Genomic DNA, 24,918 nt, shown 5'->3' on the forward strand with positions numbered 1-24,918 from the left:
CTTGGCAATAACAGAAGATAATAATGTCAGAAAACAGTATTCAATTTCTTCTGCTGGGGGAAACAAGAAACTTCACTGTGGAGTAAAAAGTATGAGGACCAACATTTTTCTAAAGATTAAGCACACTAGTCGCTCTCTGAGGTATGTTTTCCACACATTCTGCTCATAGCACATCTTCTGCTGAATATGTTTGCACTGGCACCCTTTTGGGCTGCCTTCTCCGTCAGTCCATTGTGAAGGCAGCTCTAGATCATTTGCACACAGATGTTTTGCAGCTCCACAGTTGTGATTTCTACTTCCTAAAAGCCTGTTTCTCCCCTACATTGCATTATTTAATAGTTAGCACTCATCAAATAAAAGGAAGGGGGAAAAAGTTTCATTAGCAAAGTGTACACTGTAGTGGACTTAAATCTCTTTTGCTTGAAATAAGTCTTTTAAAAAACTTGTTAGAGCCCAGGAGATTTGTCACCATCTGCTTTGTAGAAAACATTAAACTGGCTCATTAAGTGCCTATTTTCTTTTCTTTACACACTTATGTCAAAAATGGGAGGAGCATCATGTAATTCTGATTCTTATCTAGTTCTGTTTTATCTTGAGTTTTAGGAGTAAACATATAAGCCCAGTGATTTTTTAAACACACTGCCCTCTTGTGGACTCAATACATTTTATTTTAAGATACTGTAGTTTAAATGGTAAGTTTTCAGCACAGAGTTATTGCTGCACAACTTTTATTAATGCCAATGGGGGCTACTCTGCTCATTTCACATACACTGCTTTGAAAAATGACCCCTTGATGTCTTGTGTCACCTCTGGGACTCTGGGTGCTTTAGAGCTGAAAAAAAAGTTCTGAACCATTGCTCCACTATTTCTCACCCTTCCTGGTACTGGAATTAATTCATATTAATTTCCCATGCCATCATCACACACCTTTAATTTAAATGGAAAAGGCCAACAATAAATGTACAGAAAATTTATGGCTCCAACTTTATGTGCTCCCTAGCCCATTCCCTTCTACTTCCTATGTTCAATGTTGCTAATAATGACTCTAAGGTCATGAGTTTCATGTAGTTTACTGCATGTAAAGCTGTGAAATCAAACCTTAAAACAGTTCTCTCTGTTCTGCATTTAAAATGAGGTCCATTCAGATACTACTGTGATGAGCATGATATAAGAACATGCATAGAATAGACCAGAGCAGAACAATGGCCTGGAGAATGTTTGGTCCTCTCTTCCACCACTCTGTACACCAGATCCCACCATCAAAATCCCACAGAGCCGTTCCCTCACAGGTCATGGAAGAGTTCCAGTGAAGTTCACAAAACTGGCATTTTTACCCTTCTTTCTCCATAAGGGAACTCTGCAAAAAAAAGCTTTGGTCTACTCCCAGAGTGAAGGAGCAGTCAGGGACTGTGTCAGGGATAGCTTTACGCAAAAATATTTGTTTTTTTTATACAGACCTCTGCCAGTGAACAATTCACATACAGAAAAGAGGCATAATTCATAAAACTAGTGGATTTTGAATAATTTGCCCCAACTCTGATAATAATATTAAGAATACTCCAGATTAACTACAGTCTGTCTGTATATCATTATAGGAAACATGACAATTCTGGGTTAATTAGACATGGAATTAAGCCTAAGAGATCAATTAGCCAAGCCATGAATACAGAACTGTATCCCAAGGGAAAATATACTATAATAAAATGATAGCTTTTGTAGTAAAACTAGGGTAAGGATAGCAAAATTGCAATTTTTATCTTAAAACTACTATTTAATGTACTCTAGTAAAACCATCATGTTTGCTATAATGATATGCAGCACAGAATATAGTTAATCTGTAGTTTTCTTAATATTATCATTACACCAATATAATTATTTTTATGAATGTTCCTTCTTTTTCTCTTTGGGAATTTTTTTGTAGACAGAGGTCTGTGGAGGTTCTGCACATCTGTCTGACTTCTATGCAGATGTGTTTATTTGATTTAGAGTAGTAAAGCATAAATTATAAATCTCTCCGAGGGAGAGATTGTGATGATTTTGGGAATCTTTATGTACAATTTATAAATTCTGTGAGAAATTCTGAACTCTCTTTCTGAATCTTTGCCAAGCTACAAACTATTTTGAAAGTGAGGGCTAGTTGCCTTCTCCAGCGTCTCTTTGCTGCAATGTTGGACTGAAATTCCAAGGTGTAGTGATACAGGGCTGACAAGAGGCTCATTAACGTGGGATGAGCCTCTGTTTAAATATAAACATCCTAGACAATAGTCAGGCTGCCCCACAGAAGAACTGGTTTGTCAGGAGAGGTTGCCTGGTAACGAGGTAACGAGGATCACCTGAGGAGGCTGATGCAGGAGTCACTTGAATGGAAGGTTGTAAAAGAGCTCACAGGAAGAAATCCCCTCAGAGAGAGACTCACAGGAAGTTTGGGCAGGAAAGGGGAAGTAGATGAATTATCCAAGATCTGAGGAGGTGAGCTTGAGAGTGAAGGCTCCATGTCTCATAACCCAAGCCATGCACTGTGAACAGAAAGATTCTGGATGGCCCCAGACAGCCCTGATCTCAGCCAAAGAATTCTCCGAAGTGATGAGGAAACTGAGGTAGGGAAATGCATGTAGGGTTTATTATATTTGTATAGATATGTGTATTTCTCATGCTATTAAAGAAAGATCAGTAATGTGTTAGAATTCAGTGCAGTGTCTGTATATGTTATGTGCTAAACCTACCAAGTGCTCTGAGAGAGTTAAACTGTAGCCAGAATGCCCACATGATTGGCGTTCTGGGGAATTATTAGTTGAATCGGAAAAGATGGGGATTAATATGAAAATTAAAAGGTTGATAAGGAATTGGTTAAAAGGGAGACTACAGCAGGTCATACTGAAAGGTGAACTCTCAGGCTAGAGGGAGGTTATTAGTGGAGTTCCTCAGGGATCGGTCTTGGGACTGATCTTATTTAACCTTTTTATTATTGACCTTGGCACAAAAAGTGGGAATGTGCTAATAAAGTTTGCGGATGACACAAAGTTGGGAGGTGTTGCCAATACAGAGGAGGATCGTGATATCATATAGGAAGATCTGGATGACCTTATAAACTGGAGTAATATAAATAGGATGAAATTTAATAGTGGAAAGTGCAAGGTCATGCATTTAGGGACTAAAAACAAGAATTTTTGCTATAAGCTGGGGATGCATCAGTTGGACGTGACAGAGGAGGAGAAGGACCTGGGTGTATTGGTTGATCACAGGATCACTATGAGCCGCCAATGTGATGTGGCCGTGAAAAAAGCTAATGCTGTCCTTGGATGCATCAGATGAGGTATTTCCAGTAGAGATAGTGAGATTTTAGTACATTATATCAGGCACTGGTGAGACCTCATCTAGAATACTGGGTGCAGTTCTGGTCCCCCAAGTTTAAGAAAGATGAATTCAAACTGGAATAGGTGCAGAGAAGGGCTACTAGGATGATCTGCGGAATGGAAAACCTGCCTTATGAGAGGAGACTCAAAGAGCTTGGCTTGTTTAGCCTAACCAAAAGAAGGTTGAGGGGAAATATGGTTGCTCTCTATAAATATGTCAGAGGGATAAATACCAGGGAGGGAGAGGAATTATTTAAGTTCAGTGCCAATGTGGACACAAGAACTAATGGATATAAATGGGCCATCAGGAAGTTTAGACTTAGATGCAGGTTTTTCACCATTAAAGTAGTGAAGTTCTGGAATAGCCTTTCAAGGGAGCAGTGGGGGCAAAAAACCTAGCTGGCTTCAAAACTGAGCTTATAAATATATAGAGGGGGGTGGTATGATGGGACAGCCTAGTTCGGCAATTGACTGATCTTTGACTACAGATGGTAGATATGCCAATGGCCTGTGAAGGGATGTTAGATGGGGTGGGTTCTGAGTTATTACAGAAAATTCTTTCTTGGGTGTCTGGCTGGTGAGTCTTGCCCACATGCTTAGTCATAGGTTAGAGGTTTATTATAGGAGTGGGTGGTTGAGGTTCTGTGGGCTGTATTGTGCAGGAGGTCAGACTAGATGATCATATTAGTCCCTTCTGATGTTAGAGTCTATGAGTCTATGTGTCTTTAAATTGAAGGGGTCAGCACTGGTAATAGGGACCGGACAATGGCTCTGCACTGCTCCTTATGATAGGCTGAGCCTAATAGGCATGATTTATCCATGTGATCATTACCTCCTCTAACATTGCAGCATTACAGTAACTGATAACATGTTTGTATTCTGAGCACTGGAATGAAAACAAACATTTCTTATTACAAGAAAACTATTGGCTTTTAAAAAATGATTCCGTCTGTCCAGAACATTAGAGCCAATGTACGTTTTACCTGAGTAAGGACTGCAGGCTCTAGCCTTCTCTTGGTGATTACATGGAAACAGGAACCAATGACAAATCGCCATATAGGAGATTTTTATTTAGAGCAGCTTTATAACTGTTCTAAAGGGAAAGATTCAAATTCATGCCCTGGTAGAAATGAGAGCAACTATTACTGAAGTTAATGAGAATTGCACCTCTTTACAAAACTCGCATTGACTTCAATAGGAGCAGTTTTGGACACCTCAATAAATGAATGTTGTGCAGTAGAAAAATGTTAAGTGGCAAATATTAGTTATCACAATGCAATTAAAATAAACACAATATAATATCCTCTAGCGTGTGTGTATATATTATATATATATATAATGTGGAATTCAATACTTTACCATGTAATAGTTGAGATTTCCAAAATTACCTAGGGGATTTAGATTCATGTTCCAATCATTTACTTTAATGAAAGGTGTCCTAAATTCCCTTAGACAGTTTTAAAAATTTCAGTCATTTTAATTATCAGTGGACACTTTGTTGAAGAAACCTTGTGAAACAATAGCAAAAATAGACATTTTATAATACCTACATATACACACCCAGGGCTCAATCCTGTTAAGAAGCATGGGAATAATTTTATTTAGTGAATAGTCTCATTAAAGTCAATGGAAAGAAAAGTTAAGCCATGTGCCACAGTGTTTGCAGGATCAGCCCCATTTAGCAAATATCTCCATTCTATAGTAGATACGCAACTGCTCTCTTTTTTTAACTGTAGTGGGTAATATTAGGTTTCATTAAGATAATGTAAATACTCTAGGATACATTATAACTATTTAAACTGTCAACTACACAGTATACTTAAGTCAGGGTATGTCAACTGACAGCGGCAAATTTGCCGCTGTGTCATATCAATTTATCTGGATTAATTGAGTGAAAGTGAAGACCTGCTCAGTTGATCTGGAAGTCGATTCAATAAAACCACCTCCAGAAAAAGTGTAGCGCTATGTTGATGAGTACACATTTCCCGCTGGCGCAGTGTAGTGGAGACGGCGTGCAGAAGAGGATTTAGGAAGTTGATATAAGTTACGCAAGCTACTCTACATAGCTTGTGTAACTCCCGTTGACTGCCGCCAACTTTCCCCATAGGTATAGACCAGGCCTCAGTGGTAGTGAATAGCTATAGTGGCAATACAATGATGCAAGCTGCCCACTATCCTTGCTCCTCAGACAGTGTGGAACCTACCTGCACAACACAGGTACTAGAGAGGACAGTTTGAGCCTATAGTACTATATAGTCTGCAATGATGCTGAAGTAAGCTTTATGACACTAATGCACTATTCTTTCCCTCTTAAGTTCTAATGTATCAGTGGCATTACTTTAACTGTTTCAGAAGTGTTTTTATTTGTAACAAATAATGACCATTTCTGATTTTCTATACTAAGAATTTAAGTGTATTTGACAAATACTGACTGGTGATATAACTACATTTGACAGTTCTCTGCAATATAGGAATTCAGAAATTTTCTCTAGAACTAAGAGCAGTGAAATTTTAATGTGTATATATAACTAATGATCAAGATGAACATCTATTCATTAGGAATAAACGAATGAGAAATATTGACCTGATAATCTGCATGACTTTGCATGAATAGGAGCCAAAGGTAGGGTAGAATTTTTTTTAAAGTGACCAGTAGAGGGCAATCTCTGACAATAAAAATAGTGTCATGATACAGTCAACTCCATTTTTTTTCCTGCTGTTTATTTTGAGTGTATCATTTGAACAATACTGTGATGAAAGTAACCACCCTATGTTTCCCTTACACAGGTTCTTTTGATATCAATGAGGCTATACGTGTGAATAAGGCAAGCAGAATTAGCTCTGTATTTAGTGGCTGAAATGAGAGGATCAAAAGTGGGAGATGGACACAGTTCTTCATAAACCATAGTAATTAGAAAGGAAAGTACTCTTTTTGTTAATTGATACATTTAGAATGCAAGCCCTGAGCTTTTTTTCTTTGACTACATTGTAAACAGCCACAGTGAGGTAACAATCTTCACAACGATATTTGGAAATTTCTAGAGAAGGGGAATCAGAATCCATAAAACAATGCAAGTCTCTATAAGCAAGACTGTGGCAATGTACCTTCCTCACTGCATAAACAGTTTGTTCTAAAGGGAATCCCAATGGTGCTATCAGAACTCCTGTAACTCATAGATCTCTCTCAAATCAAAGGAAAAATTTTAGAGGTTTAGAGGGATTCATTTTAATATACGATGGCAAATTCAACATTGTTTTCATATTACTTTGCAAGCAGTTATTTTTATTCTATAATACACAAAGATACAGAGGATGTAAATAATTCACATTTTACTGTAGAACATTTAAAAATTGTTCTATCTATGAAATAAAATGCACATAGATTGAGCAAGTCCTGGAAGTACCACCTTGAGGTGACAGATTTTAAATCTCTTTGGCAGACATAGTTTTAGAGACTGCCATTAAGACTGAAGTTTAACTACCTAGATTCAAAATTTATCTAAACTAAAAGACTAGCTTCAACACACCAATCTGCTTCTGTCATGCACAGCCAAGCATTTGGCTGTCAAATAATGCTATGTTCTATTAAGAGGCTATTTTCAAGAATGTGTTTTCATTTAAATTTGTGTCAAATCTCCTGACTGGTTGATTGATTAATATGGGATTTTATTGCTCAGGTGTAGAACTGTGGCATACTGTCGGATATCGTCCAGCATAGGATAGGTATTTTTCATCATTGACAAAATAAGCACTAGTGGATGATTGCCCAGGACCTCTTTGTATTCCAAGCTATTTATTATGTATTCCAGTCAGAGCATACATGTGCTCCACATAATGGCAGGTGTTGAAGAATGAAAGATTCTACATAAGGTAAAACATCAACAAAAACCCCAGTAGGATATATTTTAGGAATAATTCCAGTGCCTTGTATATTTTTTAATCACAGGGGCTAGATATTGTTAAAATATATTAAAGATATTTTAGTTTCTTAGTGTTAAGAAAGTCTTCGGTTTATATGAAGCGCCTATAAAATACTTAATTTTTCACTATAAGTCTCTTTTTAAAACTCCTCTTTGATTAGAGGCCCTGGGAAACCTTGGTAAACAATGTTCTAATTACCCTTATTATAACACAATCTTTTGACACTTGAAATGCTTTGCTTCTGAAGAAGGATGTTAGTAAGAGGATGCCAGGGAATTTGAAATGGAATCTATTTAATCTAAAAGACAGATGATAATCATTCCCAACATTTAAAGGCACAGAAATGATCACACATTTACTAACAAAAATGTACTAGTAGCTTGCGCCTTACAGAGAAAGTACAGAGAAGCAGGCAGCCTAGGTGCACTCAGGTTTATTCTGAGTGCAGTGCTCCATCCAAGGGATTTATGCATGAGAACAATTCCAATTACATTGCAGACATTTCGTATTTTCTCATTGACACTTGTATATTAATTAATGTCATCTATTTCACAGATGATAATGTAGGCCCCTTCTTAACAGAACTAAAATGACCCAAACCTCTTCAAATATTTCTAATCAATATTCAAGCTTTTCTTTTCTTTTTCTTTTCTTTTCTTTTCTTTTCTTTCTGTGTTGGGAAACCCCAGCAATGGACTCTTGCCAACTTGTTTATTCTGTACTATCCACGACTGTTCATTATTTCAAACTTAGTTCTGCCCTCCCATTCACTGCTAGATATTGTCACCTATATGAAGCAGAAGGGATGACACATCACTTTCTTCCAGGCTGCTGCTATTGCTGTCACAGCTCCATGGGATGACTGACAAGGGGTTCTTTCCAGAAACCAAGCATGAAACCATGATAAGCCATAGGCCCTGAGATCCACATTTACCTAGCTCCTTCAGAAAGCAATGCAGGGCACTGCAACTAAGTGGCAAACGGTTTACAAGGGGGTTTTATTTTGGTTTGTTTTTGGAAAGATGAGGTCTGTGGTTAGCCATTACTATGAAAGCTCTTCCTCTGCCTCATATGCAAATGACTATTACATTTCTAGCCAAAGGCCCAAGGAGTGGGAAGGAGTCTCTATCGTACCAGAACCCCATTAACCCTGTCTAGCTTTCACTCATGTAAGGAACACCACAAATTTGATTTGCGCTCTGACAAAAATTCTCTCTGCTTTTTCCCCTCTATTATTTAATTAGCTAGTCTGTCTATAGAAAGGCCCCTTGAAAGCATATACCTTCTGGCAATATAAGTTACTTAAAGAAACACAGGTCCCAATGTGCACAGAGAGTGCCTGTAGTTTACACACCCTTTGAGAGAAAATTAAAGGTGATGGGTTCAGCACAGGGTCACAATTCCCTGCTTGAACCATTTGCATATAGAAGTTACTGTTTTTTCATTTACTTTTTAGTACCATGACACTTTTTCCCCTGAAGACATTGCTAAAGAAAGTGGATTGGTTTGGCCCCACTGAGGTCTTTATAGTTCAAGATGCCTGAAACTCACTTGAAATTCTGATAATGGAGCAGAGACAAGCTGTCTTCTTGCTTTATTGCACTATTCCTTTTTCTATGCTGTTCATCATGGGGTTGGAGGACTTTACAGCTTTTATAGTATATCACAGAAGATGAAACTGGAAATGTTACAGTGGCTAGGATCCAGCACAAAAATATACAGATCTATTTCAGTCTCAGGGACTGACTGTTAACAGGAATATTAGCTTCCAAAATAGTCATGGGTATGGAAAATACAGATAACAGCATAAATCCACATGGCATGAAAAAGCCTACAATTCCACTAGCGAAAGCATTGTATCCATAGCATCTAAAACCACTGAGACAGCAAGCCTGGTAACTTGTTAATTGTGCATTGTGTGCAAGAGTTTCAAATTCAATACAAACAAACAATGCAGTCTGAAATGACATGGTGGACGGGAGGGGAAGGCACAGGAGACTGCTCTGAAAGCTCATGCAAAACAGAGGCTGTCTCTAATTATGAGAAGCAATCATGGTATTACCTCCAACCTACCGTCTATTGGACTCTTACCTTTTTGACATCCCTCACTAGATGATATAAAGTGTTGGATGGTCCATGTCTCTGTAAATGACAGATAAAGAAGTATCAAATAGTTTTGCCTTATATAGAAGCCATGTATGAGATAAAATGTAAACTCTGGGAGGTGCCCCATTCATGTAAAGTATTCCTGGTTAACTAGCTAACCAAACATATGCACACCTCTGCTAATCAGTAACACTCCAGTCATACAAATGTATCGATTCTTTCCAATAAACTACAACAACACAGCTTCATCCAACATCTTTCAGAAAGTTCTCAGGCTCTCTTTTCTCAATTAATAGACATGTCCCAGGTTATACAGTCAAAGAACAAGAGTAGGTCTGTATCTTTGGCTTAAGGGCAGCACAGATACTTGTTTTTCTATTATGTGTGTGAGCTGAGTCAAATCTTTTAGTGTTAAATATTTTGGAGACACTTTAACTTCTGGCTACCAAAGTAAATTAGGAATATATGCTCCTATGGCATCTCTAATAACAGTTCATAATGTGATGCCCAATGAAGGCATAGATTTGAAATGTATAGGCAGAACAAAGCCTTGTGAAAAGGCTTGAGGACGTGCATTTAGACAGCGTAAGCAGGAAGCAACAGTGAATTCTCATTATAAGAGAGTCAAACCTAAGAGAGCAATGTTGGCTTGTGATGTAAGAAAATGATAACTCATTTGTGGAGGGGGTGTTGGCTGTGCTGTGCACTATTGTGTCATTCTAGGATGGGCAGATGGTGAAACATGAACAAACAGATAGAAAAATTGCCTTAGTTTGGCCCTACCGTATTATACAATTCCTCTAGTCGGGAGATGGTGAGAAACCGATGCATGCTTACTCCATTCTCAATGAGCAATTTCACAAAATCCACTCTGTCCAACACCAGGGCATCCAGCATTGCTTGCTCAAGGGATCCCACCTGCAAAGGAAGGAATTCATTCAGATTGTTTCTGCATTTAGAAGACAACCTCTAGATGCTACTCACTCTAGCATGGGTAGGGTTTGGAGTTTTGACAGAATTCCCTTAGCTTGCTAAGCTTACAAGGGGATCTTCATATTTTTAATCTATTTTGGTTTTCCTGATTCAAAACATAAGTGATTCAAAGCATAAAAATGAAAGTGTTATTCTGTTAAGATTAATACACTCTGATAAATCTGGATTATGGACTATGAACTGAAATTTTCAGTTTTTAGTTAGCAAGTGACCAAATCACTACCCTTGTCATCTTTTCATTATTAGTTTTGCTTTCTTGACAAACATTTTACGTTTCTTTTGGTTTTGCACTCATTCAGTCCTGCCCCTGCTAAGTAAATACTGTAGCACAAGCACCCAGGAAAGGTTTGAAAGAAGGGAAGCAGAAATATTTGTATAAACAGCATGTCCAACAAGGGCCAAATGCAACAGATAGATCATATTCTTTATATACACAGTCCAGGCTTTCTTCTGTTTTGTGGAGGTACTTTGTACCTACAATTTTTAGCTTGTGAACTGAATATACACAATAGATTGTGCACAGATTATCACTGTGATTTTGTGATGGAGAGATATGTCACTGTCCGTTTGGAGTCATATAATCCAAATTTCCCTCTTAAATCTCTGCTGCATGTTTTTGCATGGTTATTTTCAATGGAGAAAGCAAGACAAATATTCATGTTAACTCAAACTGTCTAGCACGGTTCATTTGAAAATCCTAATCTTTGAGAAAAGCAAGATCAGGAGAATACATTTAAAATAAAAATGCAACAATGTATTTAAACATAGGCAATTTCATATGTTGCATCTGTTCTGGGTGGGAGATGTAAAGTCTCTCATTGTGATAATTTGTGTCTGATGACACCTGACAAGTATTTAACTTAATTTTGATTTACTACATCATAGAACTTAACATAAGATAATGTGTGGATGTTTAGAAAAGTTAAAAGAAATCTCACTTTTCCCATAGCTATATTTTAATGTAGGTTTTTTTGCACTCACAAAGGCTTGCAGCAGGCATTCACTGGTAGTTTGCAGAACAATGTTTAATATAGCTTAGTTTTTGTTCTTTTATCTCTTGAAAGGTGTGGCCAGTGGGTGCAATGATATAGATGCATCACTAAATGGCATGTGATCTATTCTGCCTTCAGTAGCTATTACTTGAGTTGTATTCTGAACATCTCAGTATGTTGTAAACACCATAATACTCTGTTTAAAAAAAAAAATGCATTCACTGTCATATCAGATTTTAAGCGTTTTTTTGTATAAGATGGTATATACTGTACCGGCCACTGTTGCCCATAAATAAAGATCTGACTGCGAGCGATGTCTACTCTGTTCCAGGCCAAAGCTAGGCTCAGTTGGTCTGGAGCAGATGCATTAGCCCCTGTATATAAACGGACAAGGAGAAAAAAAAAAAGGCATACTTTAGACCCAGCTAATGGCCCAACACTAGAGTATGAAGTCTTCACTTAGTCAAAACTCCCACTGATGTCCATAGCAATTCTGCCTGAGTAAAACTTCAGAACTGGGCCCTATATTATCAAACACAACCCCACCCCTGCACTTCTGCAATAAAATGCTTATATAGCACTTTTCATCTAGGCAAAAATGAACAAATGATGCCTGAGAACACCCTTGTGAAATACAAGTACAATATCCACATTTTAAAGATGCCAGTTACAGAGAAGTAAGGGACTTTCCCCCACTCAAACAGGAACCAGAAATAGAACTGAGGTGTCCTGAGATTCCTCCTCACCTGCTGCGACTGCAAGATCATATACACAGAAACATGCACCCAACCTACAAACATGTCAATCTTGTACCTGACTTGACTGATTAAGTATTAAGAAGCCTCCACCTTCTATGCACATTAGCACCTGATACCTGAAGGTTCTATACTGTAACAAGGATTTCTATTCCCCACAAAGAAAATTCTTGCATTATACCGTCTATGAATGAAAAGCAAGTCCCATAGCAGAGAAATTCATATGAGCAAGCATGACATATAGCTGGTAATAAAACATAATACTACTTCTTTAAGTAAGAGAGTATGCAGCTCAGGCTTACGAGAGGGTTATTGTTTTTGTAAAGGCAGAATTCTTTGCCTCAGTTTTAACTGATTCTGTGGTACGCTCCTGACCTGCTATGTTTTGGGGTTTCTTTTAAAATGTTTTGCTAAGGATTTCAAGGTTATTGAGCTGATTTGTAACAAAAGACAATATTTGAACTTTAGTATTAACAAGAAGAATTAGTATTAATGGACTGATCAGCAAAATAAATAAGAGTCCTTTGACTTTACATAGTACATTTTTGCTGGTAAGGAGCAGAAGAAAACTCTTATATTAAGGCTTGTTTTTAGTTGGTCTAACACCTTGACTTCTTTTCTGACTTTATATTCATTATACTGAAAACTAGTCCCCACTGGCTGGGCACGGATAAGAGCTTTAAGTATTTGAAAGAGGTTCTGTCCCAGTTAGTTATTATACAAAATCATGCATCTCTCTAGAAGAAAGCAGCCCTCTGAAATCAGAAGCACAGTAATAAGTAGTATAGTGGACATTAAAATTCTGTATGAAGGACAAATCCACCCCAGGAGGAAATACACTATAATTTAATTTCTTAATTCTTAACTTTTCAGTCACCTCATTGTAGTGAGACTATGTCAAATATTATTTTGTCTAAAGCAATTATTTTTCTTTAGGGGTTACATTAAAGGGTCATGATTATAGGTCACACAAGACAATTTCATTTTTTCACTAAGGAAAAGAGCCACAACATAAAGACAAGAAAAAGAAAAGGAAAAAGAAGGGAAAAGGAAAGAAAAAATAAATAAAAAGAACTCCAACAGAGTAATTACTGAACTTATAATTAGAAATAATAACAATACTACTCTTGTAATAAGACAGACGTAGCTGCTCGCTATTTTATATAAACATACAGACTCAGTCTTCTCTTATTCATGCAAATGGACCCTCACTGAAGTGGACCCGCTTGAGTTGCTACATATGTATAAACAAGAGCAGAATTTTACCCTGGGAGGGACAAAGCAAGATCCATATAATTCTATTCAAGCAAATAGAAAAAACCACTACATTCTCAGGCTCTCTTGGCTGGCTCCTGCTCCCATTCCCATCAAAACTAGTGGCAAAATTGCTAGTGACAGGTCCTGTGTGCCATGACATTATTTAATTATACAAAAAATATACAATAGGTGCAAAGGTGTAAATTCAATACATATTGCCAGATAAAAATCCTGCTGCTCCCCAAACAAATCATAATGGCAAATCCAAGGGAACATGGCTTCCTTGCAGATCAAGTGCCACCCAGATTACTTTGGCAAGGTCCTTAAGGTGGTCTGGCTAGACATTCAGTTTATGTCCATCACTGACAATCTTATTGTGCGACTCATATTTCTGACTCCCATGTGATTGCCGCTCATGTAGGGCATTTTTTGGTATATCTTGGAATTCATTGGTCTTACATTCTAATAATATGTCCCTGTAAATAGTGGACAATCTCAAACCCTAAATGGACCCCCTCCACAAATGCTGGGAGGAAAGATGAGGCTTTCAGCTTCACTCTGTGAAACAACAGATCTGGGGTGTGGTGCACTAAACTCAGCACTAAACTCAAATCATCCAGGGTTAGGATGGCTGTGGAAAGCACATCCCATGCCCTGAAAAGGGTGCAAGGAGCCTTTTCCCACCTGGTGCCCCCTGTACTCAGGCCAGGCACTATTGAGTGTTTATGTTGGCTGATTGGGGCTCAATGCCCTGTGGCCACTCACTGCTTTAAGAGTTGCAAGAAGGGATGGAAAAGATAAAGCCCTGGTCCAGCCTGTACCCCTCCCAGCTACTGCACTGGCCAGCAGAGCTGTCCAACTGCAGAGGAGCCTCCGAAGGAATGACACAGGGCCTTGCTGAGGCAGCATCCGTCTATATGGGTTAGTTATTGAATGGTTCTTTTTATCATCTCCCGAGTGTGCGGAACACAGAGATGTGACACTTGAATGAAACAGATGGTCTCTTGAGGGTGTTCTTATTTTACATCAAAATTAGTCCATCAGTTAGTAAACCAAGTGGGCACAAGCATCTTGATTTCTTGTCTTTCATGAGATCCATTAAAGTGGAAGGAAACCTGACCCAGGCAGAGGAGTTGTGCTCTGAGAGTCATCATGTGGTTCTTGTTGCTAGGAAACCCCTTCATTTATCTAGCCACACTGGCAGGGCTGCCTTCTTCAGTGTACGACTCTCCAGGTTGTTTAGATTATGCTGCTATTACATCAAAGGAAAACAAAATCAAAGGTGTGGAAAATTTATACCAAGTAGTATGTGTATTATGGAAGCAGTTTAGTCCATCTTATTCCATGATGCACTGATTACTTTTGATTTCCAACTTAATAGAAAAGGAAAATTCAAACTATTTGAGATTAAATTCCAAACAGCACCAAGAACAAGAAACAAAAATGTCCACTGGAGTAAGAAACATCCTTTCCAACATGTATGAAATAGGCAAAAACAAGCAAATATTTTACAAACGACACTGCAATTGTGGATACAAATTCACCTGTAACTCCAATAGGTGCTACCTAGATTTTGGAACCCTAGAAAATGCCTATTAACCAGTTTGCCTACTCCCAAGACTTACTCCTGTCCCTCATTCTCATGTGTTGCTGCAGCACAGAGAAATCAAAGTAAAAGAATAAGTTGGAAATGCAAAAATAGGGCACAGTAAACACCTCTCATTCATCTGCTAGCCTGGACACTAATGGTATAACTGGTCATTGATGCTGACAGTGCAGAGGTACTAGCATTTCTGTTTCCTGCTACTTCTGCTTTCTCAAGTGCCACTGACAGCTTTCCCAGGAAGAGAAAACTTTGAATTCAGCCCTCTCTAGAAAAGGGCCACTCCTTGATGCCCAGAATCAAGAGTTTCAGTTGCATGTAAAGGAAAACACAGATTCAGGTAATCCAGAGAATAGAAAAAATTGTGGCTATTACTTAGTAGCAATTTGCGTGACTGGTTAATGTTGTGTCCTGGATTACTAGCATTGCAATCTCCTTAAATCAAAGCACTTGCATTCCTCACTAAAAAGTTTATCTATGAACTTCATTGAGCAAACCAGATTGCACGGGTATATGCACAAGGTACTCACCAAGGGCCTATTACAACAAACACTTACTACTGGGAATAGGAATATTGATGGTGGTAAGCTCTACATGTGGAAGAGTTTGCAGGACTGGATTCCCACACTCCTATTCCAGCACACACTATTCTGTTCTATTCAGGTTCTTAACATTCTGGTATCTCAGTGTCTTCCAGTAGTGCATCAAGGGACATGATTGACACCGTCACATGTGGTTCTCTCTCTTTCATCCTCTCCCCACATGGAAAATTATCTTTGCAGTGTGACATTTTGCTTTGGAAGGGTTATTTTTTTGTTTTTGTTTTGTTTTTGTAATGTGCACATTGCCATGTGTTTATATTAGAAAAGGTAAGGGTGAAGAAGTGCACCATGCACTTGGAGTGGAAGATGGTGAGGTCTGTGATGGGCCTTAGTTCTTTGGGAGTTAATTCCATAGTCTCAGACTGGTCCCTAGGAAAGCTATGTCTCCTGCACAGATGAGCTTCATGGTTATGGTAGGAAGTTCCATTGTGCCCAAGGAGTGGAGTTGTAAACCACAGTCTTCATCCCAGAGCTTTAGGTGATCTTTTAGATATCCTGAAGATAAAGACTGAGACTTTGAACTTGACTTGGTAACCTATGAGAAGTCAGTATGGAAAGCAGAGTACAGGTTTGATGTGCTTGTGCTAGCCTATCTTGCTGAGAAGAGATGCCTTGTTCAGATAGTGATGACTGAAGGAGAATCCAAAAGACTCATATCTTCCATGATGCTTTTAAGCACAACTTCATGTCAAACATTCTCTCTCCTCCATCATTACTTTAGAGCTGAAGGGTGTTAGATTAGAAAAATAATCTAAATTAACTGTCTCCTCTGTATCTCCTACTGCATTTGTATCTTGCACAGCTCAAAAAAACATTGCTGGCACTTAACAAAATTGACAACAACAACAATTATATTAAAAAATAAGAGAGCAGTTAACAGACTCCCACCTATCTCTGAATCTTACTGTACTGAACTAATGCCATGTCCTTTTGTATCAAATGTGAAGTGATTTCATGGTTGATAGACCTGTCACACTGTGCCTTCCAGGACAAAGAGATGCTAGATGATGGATACTCTGTAAGCATGAATCATGACTTATTCACAAGCTGGAAGGAGTGCAAAGAGGCATCACGTTTGCATTAGCCTAGCATATGGTTCAGTGACCATATCAGTGAATTACGTGGCAGTAATGTCATAATGAGTATATACCATACAGTGTGCCTCTTCCTAAATATTAACAATTCAGACATTGAAAGGACAGAAAAACATGACCAGTGCTGTCAACATTCTGCAGGCATTGCAACAGCCTTGTGATCCTGCAGGATCTAGCCTTTCCCTGATAGTGTATTATGAACCGAGGATCTTTAATACCCCGTAAAAAACAGGCATTTGTAGTTCAAATCACCATATGTTGCCTTTAACTTTCCTGTCACATAATTTCTTCTTGGAAAGAGCAGCTCTAAAAGCACAACATCTATCGCCACTGTTGTTAACAGTAGGCAAACCTAGACTGCAGGAGCTATAGCAAAAAAATTACTTATTACAAAATAATTTAATTCCAAATCTATTTCCCACATGTTCAAGTGGTTTTTGGAATATTATAAAGGAATTTATAAGTCACATGTTGTGACACCCGGGTAATATAAACTGAGAACTGGTTTAGGTATTGTTCTCTGTCTTATTACTTTAAAGCAAGATAATGCTGAAGATATGATTAAGCAAAGTGCAGGTTTTTCATGGCTCTTTAAAACAAAGAAGGAAACAATCTCTCAAACTCTGCAAAGGGTTTCAATATACAAAATATATGAGGCAAGAGAGCTCCTGCAGTGTAAGGGAACATGATTCTATGATAGGAAAAAATTGATGCTACTCTGCTCCCAGCCCTCCTTTCTTCTACCATTTCCTATGAACTGCTCACTCTGGATGGTGGGATTATTAATTAGCTTGTATATAGCAAAGAGTGGTGAGCAAGGGTTACAAATGACGTTGTGACAAATCAGCCTGTAATTGCTCTGCCTTCCCTTGTAGCCGGGAGGGGTGGTCCCCCTCTGAGGAGGACCCAGAGAGGGAGCCAGGCCCAGGGTCCCCACCTGACTGGAAGGGTCCCCACCTGACTGGAAGCAGGGGGGGCGGAGCCAGGCCTTTAAAAGCCAGGCCTGTCAGCTCAGTCATGAGAGGATGGTGGAGGGGGAAGGATACTTCTCCTCTTGAGCTCCCAGCTAAGGCTGGGCCGGAGAGCCATGCTGAGAGGGAGCAGCTGGCCTTAACCCCAGCCTGGGGATCCGTGGAGGCCTCACCCGAGTTCCCCACTGCCTGGGAGCTGGAGGAGGGCATACTGGAGTACCCCACTGCCTGGGAGCTGGAAGAAGACCCATCGGAGTTCCCTGCTGCCAGTGAGCCCGAGGAGAACCCCCCTGAGACACCTGTGACCTGGGAGCCGGAGGCGGGCCCACCGGAGCAGTACAGAGCCTGGGACCCAGAGAACTTACTGGCCCTGCCTGCGGCCTGGGTGCCTGAGGACCTGGAAGAGCTGCCCTCCGAGGATGAGCCCATGGAGCTGCCAGAGCTGCCATCTGTGGATGAGGAGGACCTAGTGGGACTACCAGGCCCCAGCAACCCAGAGGAGGCAGGTACTGGGGGTTTCGGGGAGGAAGAAGCCCAGGGGTAGCCACAAGTTAGTGGCTGAGTCAGGGGCAACCCAGATGGCGTGTTGCGGCTGGAGCCCCGCCGACCCTGTGGCAAACGCCTTTGCCACTGCCAGGGCCCTGGGCTGGGATGCAGTGGAGATGAGCGGGCCTGCGTCCCCCTCCCCCTGCTTCCCTAACAACCCTGAGAGAGCCTCACCCGGCCAGCCCTGCCTGAGGGCCTGGCGCTGGACTGCTCACCCAGCCAAGCCTGCCTGAGGGCTCAAGACTACTCCCGGTGGGAGGTAGCTGGGAGGGGTGGTCCCCCTCTGAGGAGGACCCAGAGAGGGAGAAACCCGGACACTGCTTCCCGCTTTCAAGGCCACGTCCACATCCCTCTTTTCTTTTCTTAATATAGTTGTAAGGGTGGGCCAGAACTAAAACTCTATCTAAACCCCTGAATTTCAGGCTAGTTCAGCTCCAGTCATCAAAGATTGGGTCCATATTTGCTTATTACACTAAAACATTAAGCAAATTTATTAGTGTAACTGCCTTAAACTTCTTGAGTCAAGTTAATTAAAACATGCATATCTACAAAAAAAGGGTCAGAGCTGTCATTCACTGTGTGTGCAAACGTGGAAAGACAAGTGAAAATTATTTTACATTAAAAGATTTCATTTAGCTGAACACATTGATTTAAAAAGGTCATACATTTTCTGGTTTTCCTTTACGATCAAGAAACTTGATGTTAACAAGACAACTCATGATATAAAATAGAATCTAGAATATTTCTCTATTTCATATATTTCATCCTCTTCAAAGTCAGAAATCAAGCAAGTTTCGAGTGGCACAAAAGACTGAAAATGGGATGTTCAAACTGAAAATTTCAGCTCTTCAAACACTTGAGCAAAATATCAGTGCTGCCCTGAGCATGCTATAAAATCATGGATGTCAGCAAAGCATCAAAGGAGATGTAAGTAAATTACCTTCAGAGGATCGATCAATCTCCTTCTGAAATAATGGAAGATCACTTAGATGAAAATGCCAACTTATACTATCAACATGGATAAAGAGGCAATGCCTTTATATTTACTGAGAAAGGAGAAGACAGGAGTAACTGAAACTTGCAAAAATGATGTTCTGGACCAGACAGGACCACTGCAAGAGTATACATCCTGAGTACTGCAAACTTAGTACTGCAGCAGGAGCTGGTATTGCAAAAGAACTTTTTTAGTAAATAGAAAATGACCCTTCCCTAGCTTATAAAACAGCCTCTTTGCCTGCACAGAGAATTACATTGGAGGAGGAGCACTGCTGGGGTTGAAGACTCTGGGGAAATACATGCTGGGATTCAAACCTTGGAAAAATAGCTAAAAAAAGCAGAATATCAAATTTAAGGATCTGTATCCTACAAACAAACAGGGATCAAGGGCTGCAGTTTCTGTGGTTGCCTTAATAGTAAATGTCAAGTTTTCACACTTTAGGCAGAGTATAATGATTGGGTCCTGTTATCTTTAAGATCAGAATGAAATTTTGAAATCACAATTTCCTGAGTTTGAGATTTTTATTTATATTTATTTGATGAAGGGATGATTTTTGCTTTGGTTTTTTGGACCAATTTATCTTCCTTGATTTTGTTGATTCTGTGTGAAAATGTTCATAATGCCTTGAGATTTTAATTACACTTGTTACTAGAGAGTCATGTTAACTGCAAGCTGAACAATGGCATATGTGTTTAAATAAAGAGAGAAATGTTATTAGAAAAGTCTTTGGTTGCTTCTTCTAAACAATGAAATATCTTCCACTGTAGTAAGATAATGCCTGTTCATTTCCTTGATTGGCAGTCATCAACTCAAGGTAATATTTTTAAAGGCACAAATTTGCACGTACTCCATGTACTGGTCTTTAAATAATAAAATTATTTAACAGATATTGCTAGTTTACTGTTCTGTGCAGACTTTTCTTACACATGTTTGGAAAGAAACATTTGTTTGTAAAACCAAACCAAAATCTAAAATGCCAGGATAGATAAGACGCTCTCTGCTTGGGCATGTGGAAAGTTAGTGGGCTAGGTAAAAACAAATACCTTGCTTGGTTCTATGAGCCAAAACAAAAGCTCTGTCATTTAGAGATTCCTTTTTTGGGGGGGTAAGGCAAAATGTAAAATCACATCATACATGACCATCAGACATAGGTGTCTGATATTTCACTGTACATTGGCTCTTCTGTGCCTGGTGATTATGCTCAATCATCAGAAATCAAAAGCAGAGCAAAACTCTTAGGTCAAGCCGAACTTGAACCACCTGAAGACTTGGCCAACTTTTAACACCCCTTAAGGGACTGTGAGAGAGGAGGTGCTATCTGCATCTCTCCTGGTACCAGGAGGATCTCCCATACTCCCTCCTGCTTTGTAACATATGTCACAGCCACTATTCGTCACCTTTTGATTCTCACAATATGCCAGTCCACTAACCAAAGGACTTGCTATGGATCCTATACAAGGTATTAATCTCCCTAGTGGGACTGAGTACTGTTCTTTCACAGCAAGCCTAGATTCTTTCAGCCTGCAGAGCAAGAGACCAAGGGGGAAACTCAGCCCTAGAATAAGCAGTTACAATTCCCATTAACTTAAAAGAAAGCTGCACTTTCTTAGATCAATGCTGAATTTGGTCACATCAATCAAATCCAAGTCTCCTACCTAGCAGCACACACACACCACATCCTGGAAATAGGGCAGTGGTTTGCTGGCAGTTGTAGGAAACGTTCCTAGACAGCAGAACAACACCCCCAAAATATCCTCTAATCTTCTGGCTCTTAATTCACCACAATGATAGTAATTTAACTGGTCTTGCTATCAATCAAGGGGGAACGCATCACTGGGACTTCATGCAAATATCAGACCATAAAAAAGATGTTATCACATTTCATTGTTTTTTAAACCATTTCTGATAGGGGAGCACAGAAATATTGGAAAGGGTTCATTATGATCTGCATACTTTGACACATCAGGGCTGTACAACATATGCACCCCATCCTGCACCTCATATCCACATACAGCTTTTATTAGAATTCTTGAATTTTAATACTGTATAAACAATGGTGTGTGTGTGTGTGCGCGCGCGCGCGCGCAGAGCCTCTTCACAATGGACCCAGAAGTTGAGTTGTTAGAAACGTCAGATGTACAAGTGAGAGGGCAGAAGTACTGGTACTGGGGGACCTGGGAATAGGAAATACCCTGTGTGCTGTTTATGTATGGTGGCCAGCCGTTACAGTTCACTCCAGAAATATTTTTCAAAGAACTGCTTATGTTTCAAAATATTGTTCCATTTTTCAGCCAATACAGTTTGTGATAAAGAATTAAGGGATGACAGTAGTAGACACTTATTTTTTTACTCCATAAAGAATTAATTCAAAAACAAATATGAGATATTTGTAAATGGAGAGCTAGATCCTCCAAACACTAATGACCGTGGAACAGGACTCAGACAGAATCTTTTGTGTGATAGCTACAGGGTTAAGGTGAGTAGCCCTTAATCATGCAAGTAGTTCTATTTTAGCACAGAATTCCCGTTTGTTTAAATTAGTTTTGTGTTTGCAAGCAGATATTATTCAGTAGTGAACTACCTGTACCTTTTTGATGCATCATACCTTGAAATCAAGACAATGATTCATGAGAGCTAAGACTAATTGTGTGAGTGTCTGCAAGATTGGATCCCAAGTGAATCAGAATTTGAAAATATTTAAAAAGCAAATAAAAAGCTGATTTGTCATAATTCAATCTTTTAAGCTTATTGAACAGAAGAATAGACTTAGATTATTATGGGGCTACAAACAAACAGATTGGGCAAATTGAGCAGTTTTTCAAGTATATGATCATTACCTATGCAGTAGCCCAGATTTTACTTACACTTGTCAGCTGGGAGTTGACACTGAGAATTTAGCCCAGTAGCTCCCTGCTGTATCTTATTTCCCTTCATAGGATCACCAAAGTTAGAGATAAAGATGTAGTGTAGTTTCATTTTAAAATCATGCCAATTTTACCTAAGATAAACCTATTAGGTTACCTCTATCTGGAGTATTCACTTGTACTCCTCTCTACGAATTATAAGGAAGACACTGAATATTGCAAATGTTATGGCTATCTATCTGCAAACACTACCTGTTATCTAAGGTAACTCGCAAAATTTTAAGGGTCACCACTGTATTATGGCAGGTCATCCAGTGCATCATTCTGTTGGTTCCCCAGAATGCATGAATAACTAACACAGAAGACAGAGATACCATCTCCAAGCAGCCATCTAACTGACAAGTTTTGATAAAGAGCCTATGTCATTTGATGAATTAGTTGTGATTCATCATAATATAATAAAGTAAGCACAATCATGCAGTTCATCTCACCTATAATTGCATAACAATGTACCACAATTCTTTTTTGTCAGAACTGTTTGGCAAAAAAAATTAAATTAAATTAAGAAAGTAGACCCAATTAGCTATTGTTTAAAAACTGATTACAAACACTAATTTACAACAGACGGTTATAAATCAAACAAACTATCAAGTATATTTTACAGAGCATGGAGATGCCTGCATTTTACAGTGACATTAAATATTCTTTCTCTGAGTTTCTTTGTCTCTATTTTCTTTCACACTGATGTTTCTTCTGACAGACTTAGTACTGTTGGTTAAGATTAAGGATTTAAGGAGAAGAAACCATAGATGTTTTAAATGTTACTGCATGCATTGGATTGTGCAGTCTGAGAAGTAGCTGAAGTATCAAGTACTTGCTGTTTCTTCATATAATTTACCATCTACATACTGTATATATACTGTCAATAAATGTCAGTTTGCAGTACATCAGAGACAGAGTTAATCAATTTGGATTTTTTCATGGACTCACTGTGCATTGAAACTTTTAGCAATTACCTTTTAGTAATGCTGTCAGGATAGCTAAATCAATGTCCTGGTGTCCTTCCGATCCCATGCGAAATACCGTAATCTGCAATTTTAGAAGACAATGCCACTATCAGAAACTTGTTCATTTTTTCCTCGCATAGAAATTAAATCAGTGCAGCAACATTTGATCTCAAAAGACCACAATGGCTGCAAAGTGATTGTCTAACCATAGTCATATAGCAGTAAGTATATTAGATGGCATTAACACAAATAGGATTTCTGTGCAATATAATTCACCACAAGTGGGTCCTAGTAAGTGGCATTAATGACCATGTAACAGAATCCAGAAAGAATCTTTTGAGTGATAGCTACAGGGCCAAAATTAAGGAGGAAACTAAATCCACCTTTTAAATTAAAATTAGATTTAATGGATCAAATGTATTACGGCACTGGAATTAATCAGGGATGAATTTGGTGCAATAGGCTTATAAGAGTAGAGGATGGAATTGATGGAGAATGAGCCTCATTAAATGTTTACCATTCAAACCACTACTGTACTCAGCACCATGGTTTCAGACATATCATCCAAATTATATATTCTAAAGCAAGAACAAGGCTTAGAATGAGTTCTAAGGCAGGGTTGGTCATGTGGGGTCATTGATCCAGCCATAAAATATAGAAATTTCTGAAGCAGATGTAAGACTGGGTGGCTGCTGGTGAGGAGGCATAAAGATCTTGTAATGAACAAATGGAATGCCATTGTTGAAAAATGATAGAGCGGAGCCCTTCTTTTAGGCCAGTTAAGTCTTAGTTAAGGCTGGGGTTAAACATTTACAAATGTAAATTCTCTTGCTATCTCATTGCTATGAAGAATAAAACTCTCGCTTCCCACCATCATTCACACCGCTCCTCACTTGTGATAAAAGAACACCAAGAAGCACTACAGCCTATCTGTGCCATTTATCTAGTAACACATTAGATGTCATAGCATCAGGTTTATGTCAGCTTTTTCCTGTCCCTGGTAGCAACTGACATTGGGTACTTTCTTCAAAAAGCTGTTCACTTGTCGTAACTCAGTTCCCTTGAATGGTACTGTACTGTGTTGCTACGCTGATCCAAACTAAATTTCTCAACCTGTCCCTCTCTTCCCTATCTACTTCTCCAACCACAGCAAAATGTGAGATTTATAGAAATATTGATAGAAAACTAATCAAATACAGAGATGGGTCTGAAAGGAACATCAGATCCAATTCACTACAACTCTCAGAAATCTGGATCCAGATAAGAACTTCAAAATTTAAGCTTTAATTTTTCAAACTAGCTGAATCCCAAAAGCCCCCTTACTTTGGAAAAACATGGATTGGAATCATGACTTCTCTGCTCTAACATTGTAAACTTTTTGCAACTGAATTTCTTGATTTTATTAGTCTTTCTCTTAAAAAAACAAAAATTGCCAATGGAGCATGTGAGTTCTATTAGCTTGAGCTACTTGATTTGTGCTTCAATTTATCACCCTCTGGATACGTAGGTAAGTAATATTATCCCCATTATACAGGGGATAAATTGAAGTACAGGGAGGTGAAGGACCATGCAGTCAAGTTGGGAGGAAGAACGAGGAGCAACCTTTTCCCCTTTTCTTTCTTTCAGGAGGGAGGAGGAGGAGAAGAAAGGAGAAACTTTATCATCATCAGCAACTGTGGGAGTAGGGGGATAGTGTTGTTTGAGGTTGGGGAGGCCACAAAATATTCAGTGTAACATCTGACATTGTTTTTTGCAGTTTTTGCATTGTTTTTCAGTTTTTGTTGTGATTTTGCATCAGTGGGTGATAATGTGACATTCCAATGATGCAACATCACCCATCAAACATCTAAGTGCGAT

The 24,918-nt window shown here is 39.0% G+C and overlaps 1 protein-coding gene across 4 annotated transcripts in view; it reads right to left on the bottom strand.

Annotated features, from left to right (window-relative positions):
• The window catches only part of TRPM3 (transient receptor potential cation channel subfamily M member 3), a 593,929-nt gene that overhangs the window by 56,291 nt on the left and 512,720 nt on the right, over window positions 1-24,918 (bottom strand). For all 4 annotated transcript variants that reach the window (XM_067569296.1, XM_067569294.1, XM_067569295.1 and 1 more), the window contains exons 9-12: window positions 23,071-23,143; window positions 11,639-11,739; window positions 10,164-10,298; window positions 9,366-9,416 (exon numbers count right to left, since the gene is read on the bottom strand). In XM_067569296.1, the coding sequence (XP_067425397.1) occupies window positions 9,366-9,416; window positions 10,164-10,298; window positions 11,639-11,739; window positions 23,071-23,143 (360 nt within the window). The remainder of the gene's footprint in view (window positions 1-9,365; window positions 9,417-10,163; window positions 10,299-11,638; window positions 11,740-23,070; window positions 23,144-24,918) is intronic.

The sequence above is a fragment of the Emydura macquarii genome, unplaced genomic scaffold (assembly GCF_026122565.2).
Source record: "Emydura macquarii macquarii isolate MOO-44397 ecotype Brisbane River unplaced genomic scaffold, CSIRO-AGI_Emac_v2 contig_2897, whole genome shotgun sequence".
In the NCBI taxonomy this organism is placed as follows: Eukaryota; Metazoa; Chordata; order Testudines; family Chelidae; genus Emydura; species Emydura macquarii.